Raw genomic sequence first — 13,575 nt, 5'->3', positions numbered from 1 at the left:
ACGAACATCGGGCCGCTTTGAAGTTGCACTCATACTCCCGCAAACCTAACGGAGCATGTCAGGGAACACTCCCCCTACTGCATCTCATTCTCCTAGCGCTACTTCTCCTTCACAAACTCAGGAAAATGCACCCAGTGGGGCCGATGTTGATCGTCTAGTTCTGCAATATCTGCGCGCAAAAGGACACAACGTTGCCGAAAAGGCCTTTCTGAGTGAGATAGAAGGCTCCTCATCCGATGCTCAGAGTGCACGTCCAGAGACCATCAATGCAGAAGAATTGGTGAAAACTTTGGCGGTATTTACGCAAGATTCTTCGCGCCCCGGGGATAATGCTCTCAAAGACTCTAGTACTGTTCTCTCGGAACTGAGCGCAATAAATCCACCTGCGCTTCAAACACTCATTTCGAATATATCGTCCGTTGGATCTGAAGAAATCTTGACAGAAAATCCATCAGACAAACCGGAAGGTTTTAGGGAACTAGTCGCTTGGGTTGAAGGTTCTTTGGACATGTATCGGGTATGTTACACTCAGGCCTCAGACTATCTGCGATTTATTTTATTCCAGCCAGAGTTTCGACCCATCTTGTTTCCGATCTTTTGCCATTTCTATCTAGATCTAATACAGGCAGGACGAAAGGATGCTGGTGGGTGTTCTTTTGGCAATTCCACCTATACTCAAAACCTCTCCCAGCCCTCCAGTTTTTTGCAACCTTTTCACCTCAGCTCGAAGCCGCTCACTCTGCCACTCTGCATCATCTCTCTACCCTACTTTTACCAGCACACGTCCAAAATGATGAACTGGCCCAACGTTTTCGCGACGAGAAGTATTTTATCCGTATCAGCCGATCTGGCTTTGGCTTATTATTGGGCTGGTTGACGGAGGGTATGGGAGGGGAGGCGATGGGTGCTGGGCATGGATTCTATGGAGAGAAAGGAAAACGAGGTCGTGTGGCGGTGATGCAGGTTGTGAATAATCACCTACGCTTCGACGGTAATTATATCTTGATGTACGCCCTCATAAGATTTAAATTTACATGGAACGCAGTAACCTCTTCAAACTCAGCATCTCTGCCTCCTCATACTTGGGAGGAGTCCACAGGGCTGACATCCTCCTTGATACCCCATGTGAACGGTACACGTTCCAAGATCTATAACCCACAGGCTTTCAACCTTTCTAAGGGTGAACTTAAGCTTGGGCCAGCTCCCATTCCTGAAGACCTTCGAACGGAAACGGAACGCGTCGCTCGTGAGAAGGCCGTGCTTGAAGGTCTTCCATCGACACAGTACGATATATCACTGGCTCGACCGCAAATTCTTCCGGGCATGGTCGCTCCCACAGAGTCGGATATGCTGCCCCTTCCACCCAACTTTAAATCTGCTGACATTGAACGTGAAGTCAACGCCATTCGTGATGCCAGAAAACGAATACGGCTAGATCCAACAACTCTACATGGTCTCGATCTCACCTCACCACAGGCTAGCTCTGTTCGCGCGCGAGCTCTGCCCAGTATTTGCGCCTATACCTTGCATGACGTACCGGAAGGGTAAAGTTTTCTCTGACCCGTACTCCCTTCGTCGGTTGATGTCTCCATCTAGAGCTCCGTGTTGTACTTTCTCTCAAGATAACTCTCTCATGGCTGCAGGATTCTCAGAGAGTTACATCAGATTATGGAATCTCAAAGGCGAAAAACTTCGAGGGATGAGAAGTGATTTTTCGGCTACTTCTATCCGTGATTGTGAGCAACAATTACATGATTCTCCTGATCCATCCTCAGAAGTCAACTGTAGCTGCATCTCTGCGGAAAATTAAAGAAAAGAAAGGCAGCTCTACAAGAAAACTCATTGGCCACAGCGGCCCTGTTTACTCAGTCGATTTTGATCCCCTTAGTGGTTCAGCTGCACCACCGAAATATCTTCTCTCCGCCTCTGCAGATGGTACCAGCAGATTGTGGTCAATGGACACCATGACGAATATTGTCGCTTTTCGCGGACACGAAAATCTGGTCTGGGACGTAAAATGGAGTCCTCTTGGGACTTACTTTGCTACCGCAAGTCGAGATCGGACAGCGAGACTCTGGTCCACTGATCGTACCGACTGTTTGAGGATATATGCTGGACATCTGGGTGATGTCGATGTACGTGCGCTCTTGTAGAGGGTGTATCCGCATACTGAATCCTGTTCTTAGTGTGTTCAGTTTCACCCCAACTCTTTGTATCTAGCTACTGGGTCGAGCGACTGGACAGCTCGTCTTTGGGATGTCCAGAGAGGATTGTGTGTGCGAGTGTTCCTCGGCCATCAAGGTCCTGTTTCTACCCTAGCCATCAGTCCTGATGGACGTTATTTAGCGAGTGCAGGTACGCGTTTTGTCTATTTTTGAATCAACAGATGCAAATCTCGTATCTATAGGGGAAGATTTGGCCATAAACCTTTGGGACATTGGTTCTGGAAAACGTATTAAGAAGATGACTGGGCATACCGCCTCTATCTATAGCCTTGCTTTCAGCGCAGAATCATCCCTTCTCCTTAGCGGGGGTGCCGATTGGACCGTAAGGTGCTGGGATGTTAAAGGCGCTGGTGGTACTCCCAATAAACGTGACACTTCGACGGATAGCAACAGCCCCGCTTCTCAAAAAGTTGAAGGAACTATAGAATCGTGAGTCTTTTCATGCCATTTTCCAGGAGATACCACTAATCATTTATCAGAACCTCTGACATGATTTCCACATTCCCCACCAAGAGAACGCCAATCATCAACGTTCAGTTCACTCCAAGAAATCTTTGTCTGGTGGGTGGTATATATCAGTCACCGGATACAAGATAACATTGGTTACGCTTTCCACCCGGGCTCCAAGTATGTAGTAGTTGTATACTCAAGTTCTAGCTGTGTATTTTGCACTTGTGGCATATTATTGCAATATGTTTCATGGATCCAACAATCAGGTTGCGCGCAGGAATGCACACTACACCTACTACTACTAACTTGGTACTACGCTCTGTGAAGTGACGTTACGCGACAAGTTTGATCACATGGCGGCAGTGGCAAAGGGCCCTGGCCTCTTGCTTAACATCAACTTTCATCTGAGGATAATTCTCACTGTGTATCCTGACGTTATCACCATACACCAAATACAAGTGAGTAAGAGGACTAACTATTATTCTCCTCCGTTCATGGAACCAAACCTCGTAAAGGATGGAAGAAACAATGCAGGTCGATGACTTCGGTTCTACATCTGCATTTGTCTCGCAGGCACCTGTGCAATCGGCTGACAGTGGTAACATTCCGAGTAAGCCTCAGCGAGCTGCACTATGGGACAATCTCATTGCTAATTCTATCGTCGTTCTCTAGCTCCTCTGATAACTCGCGAGATCCAGGTTAAAGTGCATATTCGAAGGCCGGAGCGGGATTCTTGGGTTTACATGGGTCGTGGTCTCGTTAGTCAAGAAGTTATTGGCCATTCCTCACGCGTTGGTACGTCGCTGATCGTCAATGACGCCACCCCCAACTAAAATACCTACTCCACAGTTGTTCGCGCAATGTCCACCAATAAGCTATTGACACAATTCGGAGAAGTGAGCGACTGCTAGTTGACACGATCTGGAAGGACTAATTGTGTGTAAAGGGCACCGATCTTCAAGCTGAAAAGAGGGGTAACTTTGTCGTTGTAGGGTGTGTCGAAGATAGCGGGGTCGTCTCCTGGTCTCTTAATGTAAGCACTTCATCTCATACCCCGCCAGTACATCGATCATTTTATTCATCATGACACAAGGCCTTGAACAACTCGGAAACCCTTCGACTTCTGGCCAGCATCGAATTGGCGTGTTATAAATGCAAGAACGCACTGACAGATCCTCGGAAAGCAGGGAGGGACCGTAAAAAAACAGAAAGGATAATCAAAGATGACAGGCGCAGAAGACACCGACGTCGAAAAGATCAGGAAGCCCTTATAGACGCATTCGCCAGGTCTAACATTACAAACGAGCCAACTGAGATGTCGACAGATGGTGCCCCTGCTCCTTCGTGATAAATCTAGTAGCGAATCTTGGAACATTGTAAGTTAAATTGTCGTTGTATCTGGAATTTGTAGAGTCATTCTATTTTGCACATTATCGTAATCTATGCTTGCCGCAATCCTCAATCTAGAATTTTTACGCAACTTTGGCGAAAGGTCGAATTTCCCCAAGAACAAAATCAAGAACTTCATAATCGCGCAAGTATCTCAAGTACATAGTTCTGGTTGATTGAAACACGGATACATTGTTATATATGAGTAGAAGTACTGGTGACGCGTGCGATGCAAACCAGTAAATAAACATTGCGCTCGAGCTGTAACATAGAACAAACAGTCAACATATGAGGAGACTGTCCTTCTTCACGGGATGACGTCATCATTAGGAAAACCGGTCTCTTCACACAACTATACTGTTGATTAGGATGTGTATTATTCGAAAACTACCACTACCAAAGCGATAAATAGCCAAAAATTTTGAGGCACACACAGCAGGCAATTTTCAGCAATTTTCGTAACTCTGCAGGGAGACCATCTTTCAGGCTACTCTAAGTGATGATACAACGAACTCGAGCCGGTATTTGTACAGTTCAGGGAGTAAAAGAAGGGTCGGAGTGAGAAGATGAGGACCTGCAGGCCAGCAAGTTACATGCTTTCGGAATAACTCGACGAAACAGCGGAAGATGCCTGACTAAGAGTTTTAGGCTTTGCGATTGAATCACAGCAACGAGGAATAGGATCATTCCTTGGACAAATTGACCCATTACACCTGTTCGTGTGTCATTGCCAGAGCAGGACGAAAAATTACTTGCCTGAGTTTGCAACGGGGGATGTTGTAGTCGAGGGTCACTGGCAATGACTCAGTGATTCGAAGTATCCACGTTTAGCGCATCAAAGGAACCCAAGAGAATCCCTTGTCTTTTTTGAGTGCCGACCATCATGAACCCAAATCCCCATTCCATAAGTATAGCAACCTTTCTAATCAAAATTAGGAGGACAATTAAGCGGTAGAAGAGCGAACCTTGTCCTCCGGGTATGAATTCCGCTCAAAGTCAATCGAATGGTATACTATCACAGATAAAACGTAAGTGAATAGACCATTATGGTGGCAAGTTTCGCAGCATTTCAGAAGTGCGAGACAGAAGAACACTAGTGTCAATGTGCCCGGGGCAACGTGCGGGTGTATCTGCGATTGTTGCCGCACATAGCTGTCCAATCGAAGGTCCAGCGAATGATAGCCTACAAAAGCATTCAGTTGACCCTCTTTCCATAAGATCTGAGAATCTCGAACGTCCACTGCAACTCCACTGCTTCCATTGTTCCAAAAATCTGAATTCAAATTCAAGAAGCATTCCAACCGGTTTTCACCGTTGCAAAGGTTGCAAGCACAGTCCTGCACTTTGCCGTATGATATGAACTTGCTGGTATCGCTAGAAGATAGAATGGAGATCACCTTGGAGGTCGATGAGATAACCTGAATTAGGCGGGGGATAATGCACCAGGCCAGGAAAACTCACACCTACAAAAAAAATTAGTAGGCAACACCGAGAAGGAGCAAAGTTAATCCAAGTCTTAATCCACAACAAACGGGGATCATCCGACCCTCGCGGCTATGCACCACAGAGGAGGAAATTGGCACGGTCTCTCCCAATGAGGAACCGCGCTACATGCCGCGGATACCAACCACGGGCTTCAAGTGAACTCGACGCCACACCCTGTGGTAACGCAAAAAAATCCTTATGAAGTTAGATTATAGCAAATGTGAATAGATGTATACATTCCGAGCATCCTACGCGGTCTACACAAAACAGCCTTATTCCAAGTCGTTCCATATTTGTTTTGCCGTTTCGACGATTAGTGCTAGTTTCTTCTTCTCCTCCTGATAGTTTAAAAGCTTGGAAACCCTTTGAATATTATTCTGTCTTGACGTACCTCTTCGGTGATCGGATTCCCTTGCCAAACAGACGCGAAGCCGCATTGAGGGCTGATACAAAGTCTAAGAAACGCAACGAGTGAGGTTAGAGAGAATATAATGGCAAACAAAAACTTACTGATTTAACGCTGTCACCTTCGAGCGCAATGGATTATCGGTGGACATGGCAGTAGCAGCTTCATCGACGCGCCTCTTGAGGTCATCCATATGCTCCAGCTGATGGCAGATTCAGAAACCTCTGAAAAAAATCTCCAGGTACGACTGACCTTTGGGTTCTTCGAAGTGACCAGACCAAGCACGACCATCTTGTTTAATGGGATATATTTCAGCGGATCGAAAGAACCACTGCGTTCGTCGTCGAATTCGAGCTGATGGATGTACTTATGGCACTGATTTCTGAGAGACAAATATAGGCTTACGTATAGCGTGTCTACGTCCAGTCCAACGAACACTTTCTCCGCTATCGGGTCGTAACCCCCTTCGCAGAAATGTAAACCCTAACACAACAGAAACCGTCAACGCAGGTGCTTCGATATATTGATAGATATTGTTCACCTTGTAATTACCTCGACACATATGTAGGCCAACACGCAAATCGCTTGGACGCCCTTGTGTGCAGACGTTAATGGAACGAATGTAGGTATCAAGTAGCTTTTCGGGATCAACTCCAGCCTCTCTCATTCCAGAAACGGTAGGTTCGTAACAAAAGAAAGCGAAAGTTGGATCATCAAGTTGGATATTGCCTGCGGTATTGTGAATCAAACAGAGGATTGGGCTAGTAGCTAACTCACGGCATCCAAGTTCATAAAGCTCTCTGAATTCGGCGCGATAAGCAACTCCGAGGTCATCAAAAAATTCATCTATTCCAGCATATCAAGTCGGGGCCAAGGTTCCCCAAATTTGAAAGCGTCACATACCGTCGTTCTTATACACATTCAGATCGTACGCAAGGTCAGATCCGTGTCGGTGATGCCACCAAGAAGGGGGACACATGTTGATCTTGATATTCTTGACTTCCTAGGTATAGGGGAGGAGTAAGGATTGTGTGGCGATCTCGGGAAAAAGTTGTACCTCTGGTGGGACGACACTTTTTATTGCCTTGAATTCTTCAACGTAGAATGGTTTGGTACGTTTTATTTTTCCCTGACGCGTTCACAATATGAATGTCCAGAGTCCTTTGCCAGGCCGTCGCTTACTTACATTGCAATAGAAAGTCGCGTCAGATGGGACTCCTGCAGCATATAGCATCGCTATGTGAGGCAGATAGCGCTAGCAACAAATTTAACGACGCCGCAACTTTCTGCGATGAGATCGTATCAGTACAAGTAGCTTACCTTGAACTCGTTGATTGGACCTGCGGCGCAATAATCATCTGACGACGGAAATCAAGTCTCAAAGACTTACGTGCAGGCATGAAAACCATTCCATCAAGTTTTTCAAATACACCATCGTAGAAAGACGCTCTATAAAGGATCTGCGAGGCTTGTTTACTCAAATTAGGGATCACTTACTTCTTGACTTCGCCGTCAGTAATGGATTTGATCCCCAGTGACCTCTGAAGCTCTACGACGTGCTTGACAGCGTCGCTTTCAGCCTCTTTGAGGTCGTCAAGTGAGCACTTCCCTTTCTCCAGTTCACACCGCTTGTCGAACAGAGGTTTCGGCCGGATCAGGGAGCCCACTGATGAATTTCGACCTTCACATTCAGTCAGACAAAAGAGATCCTAAACTTACCGTGTTCAGCACGAAAGGGAGGGTTCAAGAGAACTTTCGCGGGAGAATTTGACATGACGCCCAGAGTCTTAGAAGAGAGAACTGATTCTAGATGCTAAAGTTTAGGGCTTTTTATTTCAGAAATATAACACGTAATTAGAGTTCTGACATCGGGACAATTAATCAAGTACGGACGCACTGAAGGGTGCAATGGCAGGAAATTCCGTACGCGGTAAAAGCGCACCCGGTGGAAGGATTGTTGGTCAAAGGCAATGACTGGAACTGGATACTATTTGATAGGCGTGTGAGAGTCTTCACGGTCGCTGTCTTCGTGGTTCGAGGATTTCTCGCTTGAAAGAAGGGAAATAACCAACCCCTCTGCTTTCCTGACTGATAAAGTCAAGCGGGAGAACGCATTTGAATGTCAGCCAAACCACGATTTGCGCGGCTATGAGATTCATCTGTGGGATTTATTTCAGAAGGCTTCTGGATTTTGTCGATAATGATATTGGTTGATAATAATGATATGATAACGGTGGATATTAAGAATCACCTTGCTTGCAAGGTCTATTCCACTCGGTATTTAACCTCATGATGTGCAGGCACATATTGGTCATGTTTGGCACCTGCTGAATGTCCCGATCAAACTAGCGCTTACCTACATACACGCTGCTTACTACTGCTATGTCTGACTCCTACGTTGTTGTTTTCATGCACTCGCCATGACCACACTCATTGCCACAGTCATTTTCGTCCTATTTGTATCATCTTATTTCTACACACCGCTTATTACTCCCACCTTTCTGTTGCTACCTACCATGACCACACTCATTACCACTCTGGCCTGCAGTAGCCACTGCGTGTATCCTTTCAAAAACAAATGTTCTTTTTCGAAATCTTGTCCCTCCCGCAAATGAACGCAAACATTCCACACAATGTTGAATTCTCTTTTTCCTCCTGCTTGGAGCGTTGACGTTACATTCATATAAACCTGCTCATAAGTCAGTTTTCTGCTTCGTTAACGAAATGTTGTCATTTGCTTACCGTTTCTACTCCTGAACAGCAACATTTAAATGTCTTCATCACCCCATCCGTACTAACGCTCCCCGTAATTTCAAAAACACGCCCCCCTGAAATGTGCGCGTGCATGCCTACCTCTGACCACCATTGCCCATTGACATTGAAGTCCCGGAACCAAGGATTGTTTCCTGTAAATCCGTGCAACATCCCCCCCACTCAGCTCCCATGTCTACCAAAGTACCTGCTCCCCGATTCTCTGTCATCATGACGCCTCCTCCATCTACTTCATCGTCGCCACTGCCATGCAGGAACATCTGTCCCACGCCGCCTCTTTGTGTTGCCACCAGCGGGCCAATTACTGTATCCATTCCTGGTGCATACTGTTTGTTCACCACTACTGGAAATTGTGTCTTTGTTACTGTTGGATACTGTTTGTTCGGTATTGGTGGATATTGTGCGTTTATTATTGGTGGATAAGTTTCACATTTCATGGATACTAGAGTGGTGGAGCTGCTGAAAATTTACTCGGAAGAACCATTAGCATTTGTTAACATGCTGACAAAAACAAAAAGCGTGGTCGGAGGACAGTTTGTTTTGCAGTTTCTCAACGTATCAGCAGAAAAAGTGAACACTCCATTACTCATTTTTGCTCCTCGGTTGTCGGAGGAATCGGGGTCTGGCCTCGTCTGCACTGTCGTCAGGGTACCACACATTTTCGAGGATTATTGCGCGAAATACATGAAGATCGAAGGCAAAAATGTGAGTGATGTTGATTTCACATTGCGAGTGACCTGACATCTGGCTTATAGGGAGCACAAATCCGAATACTATGGTAATTTAAGATATGCAAAATAAGACGGGATCTCTTGCCCACCTTGAACCACTGCAGTTGTTGTAGAAAAAATTAGATAGATGGATTCCTCATAATTAAACACAACTTTTGTGAATTTCTGGGATTTTCTGTGAATTTCTTGCTGGTGTCGGGCAATGTCCGAGCAAAATTATGGATATGCAACTGGTCGGCCTTGGCCCGGATATGATTGCACTTTTTTCTTCTTATTTTCCTTGTCATGCTTCATCCACTAGGTCTATGCCCTTCAAAATTCATATTTAGGGCCTTCGGAATATTGTCTTGGACCTCCATGCATTTTTTAAGCCTTATATCTTGCTCACCCTCTGTTCCTGGATGATTGATGGGAGCCATCAATGCAGTCTCGAAGGTATTCCTTCTGGTACTCAACGTTCAATCCATAAATGGATGAAATTATAGGCTAGATATGAAGTATAACATCTGATGATTATCTCAAAAAATCCCCAAAGTGCTAGAGCCAAGGGATGCTTATGAAAAAAGGCATTTTTGACGAGTTGCATATCTTTGCACAGTGCATATCCATAAATACCATAGTACTGGTTGGATGATACTCGGATTTGGAGATACAATCAGTTGCAGCTTTATCAACGGGTCAGGAGTTTACGTCGGGTACCCGGATGATGTAACATAGTGATTGGCAATACAGGTCCGTACACGATGCCTCCGTTGCACGGCTGCAGGGAATTTCGTACAGACACTGCAGACCATAACGCTGTGAAGACTTTACATTGCAGCTGGCACTGCAGTGGACTGTGGTGCACTTTCATAGAGGCAGGCACGGGAAGACATTTATGGTCAGGTGAGATGGTAGAGAACAGAGAACGAGACGCAGAGGTGGAATATTGGCGATGGAACACAGGAAGACCATGTCAAAATTCGAGGTGTCCTCGATACAACATACGCACTGATTATCGGGCGTCCGTATATCTTGAGCCCTGTATTACATTGATTATTTGCCTTTATATATAATGACATGTATAACGGGTGTACGGGTCACCGACAGCTCGCGATTGTCCCGTCGGTTACCCCGTCACGTGAGGTAACTCCCGCCAAAATCTGCGCTTGGACCGACCTCCCATAGGCGCTGGTTACCTGAACTTGGAACGGCGCTTTTTCGAGGTCAGCCGGCCGTTTTTGAACTGCTCAATTGCTGCGATACGTTGATCCGGGTAAATTTCCGTATCGATCGGTCGTTGACAGCACACCAATCGTGCTACTCCGTCTTTTCCCCCAACCATGTACCTTTCGTTTCGTCTTCATAGCGTTCAATCTCAATGAATACCATTTTACTTTGCCTTTACCTCAATGAGCAGCAATCTCTGAGTCCTCATACCAATAGTGAAGGGGTTTATCCAATGCTCAAACGAGAACAAGTATCTGGAAATGAAAATTTGAATGAAGTGCGTATCTAAACTGCTCTCAAAAGGGCTTTTTCTGAATTCTCTTCTTTAAATCAGCTCATTTGTGAGCTTTTAGCTGAAAACAATCCATTTCCAAAATGGGTTCTTGACAACAACTCGAATGCGCTCCTCCGGATATTCAAAGCCTGTTTGAGATGTTTCTCAAAAGTCTATCAAATTCTAATAAATCCGATAAACACTTCCCATCCTACTATGTCGTCGCTACCTGTGCAACCTGTGCGAACATCAATAGAGAGGCCGTATGTTGAAGCGGAACTGAGGTATTTACTTCGACATTTGCATTCATCGCATACTAACTACTTGTTATATTCATAGCCAACTAGGGAAGAAAGATCTGATTCAATTAGTTGAACGTCAAATTACCAAGTGGCCTACTCAACAACCATTCCAACGTTCGAAGGTTTTAGTCAAGGATCTCAGAAGTAACCTCCTCAATCCGAGTAACGGCTTCACTACTACTGTACCACTCACCAACATACCGACTTTGCGCAAGCCTCGTCATGCACAAGATTCTTCTGCTCTCAATAGTGTCGCAACTTCGTTCTGCACATCTTCCTCGTCAGTGGGATCCAACCATCCTGACTCTATGGTACGCTCATTGTAATTCTATCTCAATCAACTGTCACTTACTTTGACGTCTCCCACTCAGCAAGTATCCCTATCTTCGACTACTCCTAATTCCAACGTCGGCCTGAAACAAAGCCAAATTTCATCAGACTCGTCTGCGCCAACACTCATTGTGAGGATTCTAAATCTTCATTCTAGTTCGGCCTCTTATATCTCTTGTAGCTCAAATTACTCATTAACGACACACGTTATCACCAGGAAGGCATCCGTCGTTCACAAGTCATTACTGTGCCATCTGTCAACCAATCAGAACATGCGCCGGAATACGCTATCAAGTTTATTCATCTTTTTCAAAACTTGCAAAAGACAAATACGATGCTCGAGGGTATGTGCTTCACTTCATTACCCTCTAATTTGCTCACCGTACTGTCATCTAGGTATTGGCGAACTTACATTCTGTGATCCCGATGAACCCGACTATGGCCAAATTCTAATGAAAGGAGAATTTCGTACTACAATACCTGATTCGGAGCTACTTATTGTCACAAACTCGAAGACGCTAAAGCTGAACGTCACACCAGTTTGTATACTTCTATCATCCTTGTCGAATCTTTGGGCTAAGGCTTTTGCTAGTACCCAAGTTTGTCCATCTCTTCATTCGCCTCTGGCCCCTTGCAGAACGAGAGTTCGGTATGTACCATTAATGGATATGATGATCATGCTCCAACTGGTTTTCCAGCTTACTTCCTCAAGCAACACTACTGCGACAACGGTTGTCATTGGTTCCAGTCAGTACATAAATCAACTACTCAACGACCCAAATTCCAAACCCCTTCGAATTGCAGAATCAGTTCACGCGATCAAGAAAGGTCCCAAATCGAAGATGATTAGTGAGCTGGTAATTGAAGCATCAAAACTCCCTGGACATGCTACATTCACTGCCAATCGTCATCGTGTCCTCTTGTATAACCAAGTAGCGGCACACTGGGAATTTGCTGCATCATTCTCTGCAACTCACTTTCATAAGCAGTGTCCAATTACGGTCCGTCAACTTATACAGCGACCGAAAATTGGATCTCATAAAATTTAATTTAGTATAACATCAAGTCGAAGAAAGCCATAGCTAAAGCTCTCGGTATTCAATCGACATCCCTTAGTGCCGCCGAGCAAGGTCATGAACTGATACAACTATATGGAGCAGGCGGAAGTCATGAATCATCGGAAGTTGTGAATGAGGTTGAAAGTGGTAAGACAGGCGCAATGGCACTTATGGATTTTCTTCGCAAGTGGGAGGCTGATCACCCAGTCACCGGTTCAAAGGCAGAAAAGAGACGTCTCAAGCTACGAAAGATGGGATTGTGAAATCATCTTTACTCGTTATCTGTTACTTGTTATTTATCAAACTGTATTAATCTATTCATTATTTCACCTTAGTTCTGTCATATGTGAACTCAAATACTTCATAAGATAATTTGGTCTACAGGTTCGATAAAGTAAATAGAACAAGATCGTACAAGATTTATGGATATGAATTTGCAGCAGAGAGGATCTCGTTCATCCCTGAGCCATCTTTCTTCTGAATGTAAGTAATGAAGCTTCTTGTAGTCCGTAAATAGCAGACATCTTTGTTCGGTATGTGAAAACAGTCGTCCAAGAAACGCCAGACTAGATCCATGGTCCAATTATCTCGCGATTTGAGCTTGCGAATGAGCTCTTCAACTCGATCGTACCGACACTTCTCAGTCTTCAAGCCACTAATGTTCCGGCGCCAGCGAGCCTCCCATCGATTATTCAGCTCTTGAACTGGCATATAACCATTTATCCCTATAGTTATTTCGTCCCAGTATTCACGGAGTGTTGAGGGTTTCTGGTAATGGTAGGAAGGAAGGAGCTCCCTGTGTTCTTGATTCCATTGCCAAGGCTCGTGTTTTGTGAATTTTGCTTTGCCATACCGCTGTATCAGTTCTTCTTTTAACTGCTGCTCTGCATGGTCGGCATTCTCCATTAAAGTACCAACTGGCACAGTAGCAACTACTCCAGGAT

General features: G+C 45.1%; 6 protein-coding genes across 6 annotated transcripts; 3 read left to right on the top strand and 3 right to left on the bottom strand.

The window, feature by feature from the left end:
* C8R40DRAFT_1124768 (TFIID and SAGA subunit) lies at positions 1–3,054 on the top strand. Its single transcript, XM_046228944.1, has 9 exons — positions 1–517; positions 566–644; positions 692–991; positions 1,046–1,544; positions 1,597–1,736; positions 1,789–2,135; positions 2,187–2,355; positions 2,408–2,654; positions 2,705–3,054. The coding sequence occupies exons 1-9, from the start codon at positions 56–58 to the stop codon at positions 2,820–2,822; spliced, it is 2,361 nt and encodes a 786-aa protein (XP_046081778.1). The 5' UTR covers positions 1–55; the 3' UTR covers positions 2,823–3,054.
* Positions 3,055–4,342, top strand: C8R40DRAFT_1124765 (uncharacterized protein). Its single transcript, XM_046228943.1, has 7 exons — positions 3,055–3,133; positions 3,191–3,285; positions 3,348–3,470; positions 3,525–3,571; positions 3,622–3,708; positions 3,769–4,051; positions 4,143–4,342. The coding sequence occupies exons 2-6, from the start codon at positions 3,192–3,194 to the stop codon at positions 4,021–4,023; spliced, it is 606 nt and encodes a 201-aa protein (XP_046081777.1). The 5' UTR covers positions 3,055–3,133; position 3,191; the 3' UTR covers positions 4,024–4,051; positions 4,143–4,342.
* A 1,232-nt stretch (positions 4,343–5,574) lies between these two features.
* Positions 5,575–8,179, bottom strand: C8R40DRAFT_1124759 (uncharacterized protein). The gene is made up of 15 exons (XM_046228942.1): positions 7,853–8,179; positions 7,675–7,781; positions 7,453–7,621; positions 7,346–7,404; positions 7,276–7,295; positions 7,142–7,210; positions 7,013–7,084; positions 6,859–6,958; positions 6,733–6,801; positions 6,497–6,684; positions 6,361–6,438; positions 6,208–6,309; positions 6,060–6,157; positions 5,941–6,004; positions 5,575–5,887 (listed from the first exon to the last, which is right to left on the bottom strand). The coding sequence occupies exons 2-15, from the start codon at positions 7,727–7,729 to the stop codon at positions 5,822–5,824; spliced, it is 1,209 nt and encodes a 402-aa protein (XP_046081776.1). The 5' UTR covers positions 7,730–7,781; positions 7,853–8,179; the 3' UTR covers positions 5,575–5,821.
* A 102-nt stretch (positions 8,180–8,281) lies between these two features.
* C8R40DRAFT_1124755 (uncharacterized protein) lies at positions 8,282–9,662 on the bottom strand. The gene is made up of 4 exons (XM_046228941.1): positions 9,483–9,662; positions 8,853–9,432; positions 8,717–8,790; positions 8,282–8,654 (listed from the first exon to the last, which is right to left on the bottom strand). Exons 2-4 carry the CDS (start codon positions 9,162–9,164, stop codon positions 8,429–8,431), a joined length of 612 nt encoding a protein of 203 aa, XP_046081775.1. The 5' UTR covers positions 9,165–9,432; positions 9,483–9,662; the 3' UTR covers positions 8,282–8,428.
* Positions 9,663–11,157: 1,495 nt separating this feature from the next.
* Positions 11,158–12,894, top strand: C8R40DRAFT_1072958 (uncharacterized protein; the record flags this gene model as incomplete). Its single annotated transcript, XM_046226514.1, has 8 exons — positions 11,158–11,204; positions 11,281–11,554; positions 11,615–11,704; positions 11,755–11,917; positions 11,970–12,112; positions 12,166–12,222; positions 12,272–12,574; positions 12,628–12,894. The coding sequence occupies 8 exons, from the start codon at positions 11,158–11,160 to the stop codon at positions 12,892–12,894; spliced, it is 1,344 nt and encodes a 447-aa protein (XP_046081774.1).
* A 157-nt stretch (positions 12,895–13,051) lies between these two features.
* C8R40DRAFT_1072957 (uncharacterized protein) lies at positions 13,052–13,537 on the bottom strand (the record flags this gene model as incomplete). The annotated part of the gene is made up of 1 exon (XM_046226513.1): positions 13,052–13,537. One exon carries the CDS (start codon positions 13,535–13,537, stop codon positions 13,052–13,054), a length of 486 nt encoding a protein of 161 aa, XP_046081773.1.
* Between the last annotated feature and the right edge of the window lie 38 nt (positions 13,538–13,575).

This window comes from Lentinula edodes (assembly GCF_021015755.1).
Source record: "Lentinula edodes strain Le(Bin) 0899 ss11 chromosome Unknown C8R40scaffold_42, whole genome shotgun sequence".
In the NCBI taxonomy this organism is placed as follows: Eukaryota; Fungi; Basidiomycota; class Agaricomycetes; order Agaricales; family Omphalotaceae; genus Lentinula; species Lentinula edodes.
The sequence above is the reverse complement of the archived record's forward strand: the minus strand, read 5'-3'. Positions and strand labels throughout refer to the sequence as shown.

Excerpts from the sequence above, each read along its gene's own strand:
- C8R40DRAFT_1124768 (XM_046228944.1), top strand. The coding sequence starts at position 56 with ATGTCAGGGAACACTCCCCCTACTGCATCTCATTCTCCTAGCGCTACT. Across the intron at positions 645-691 it reads GGCAGGACGAAAGGATGCTG|CCCTCCAGTTTTTTGCAACC; the intron begins GTGGGTGTTCTT and ends AACCTCTCCCAG. Across the intron at positions 1,545-1,596 it reads TTGCATGACGTACCGGAAGG|AGCTCCGTGTTGTACTTTCT; the intron begins GTAAAGTTTTCT and ends GTCTCCATCTAG.
- C8R40DRAFT_1124765 (XM_046228943.1), top strand. The coding sequence starts at position 3,192 with ATGGAAGAAACAATGCAGGTCGATGACTTCGGTTCTACATCTGCATTT. Across the intron at positions 3,286-3,347 it reads TGACAGTGGTAACATTCCGA|CTCCTCTGATAACTCGCGAG; the intron begins GTAAGCCTCAGC and ends GTCGTTCTCTAG. Across the intron at positions 3,572-3,621 it reads TATTGACACAATTCGGAGAA|GGCACCGATCTTCAAGCTGA; the intron begins GTGAGCGACTGC and ends TTGTGTGTAAAG.
- C8R40DRAFT_1124759 (XM_046228942.1), bottom strand. The coding sequence starts at position 7,729 with ATGTCAAATTCTCCCGCGAAAGTTCTCTTGAACCCTCCCTTTCGTGCT. Across the intron at positions 7,211-7,275 it reads GTCCAATCAACGAGTTCAAG|CGCTATCTGCCTCACATAGC; the intron begins GTAAGCTACTTG and ends ATTTGTTGCTAG. Across the intron at positions 6,802-6,858 it reads GAATGTGTATAAGAACGACG|ATGAATTTTTTGATGACCTC; the intron begins GTATGTGACGCT and ends ATGCTGGAATAG.
- C8R40DRAFT_1124755 (XM_046228941.1), bottom strand. The coding sequence starts at position 9,164 with ATGAAATGTGAAACTTATCCACCAATAATAAACGCACAATATCCACCA. Across the intron at positions 8,791-8,852 it reads CGGATTTACAGGAAACAATC|ATTTCAGGGGGGCGTGTTTT; the intron begins CTTGGTTCCGGG and ends ATGCACGCGCAC. Across the intron at positions 8,655-8,716 it reads ATGAAGACATTTAAATGTTG|TTATGAGCAGGTTTATATGA; the intron begins CTGTTCAGGAGT and ends CAGAAAACTGAC.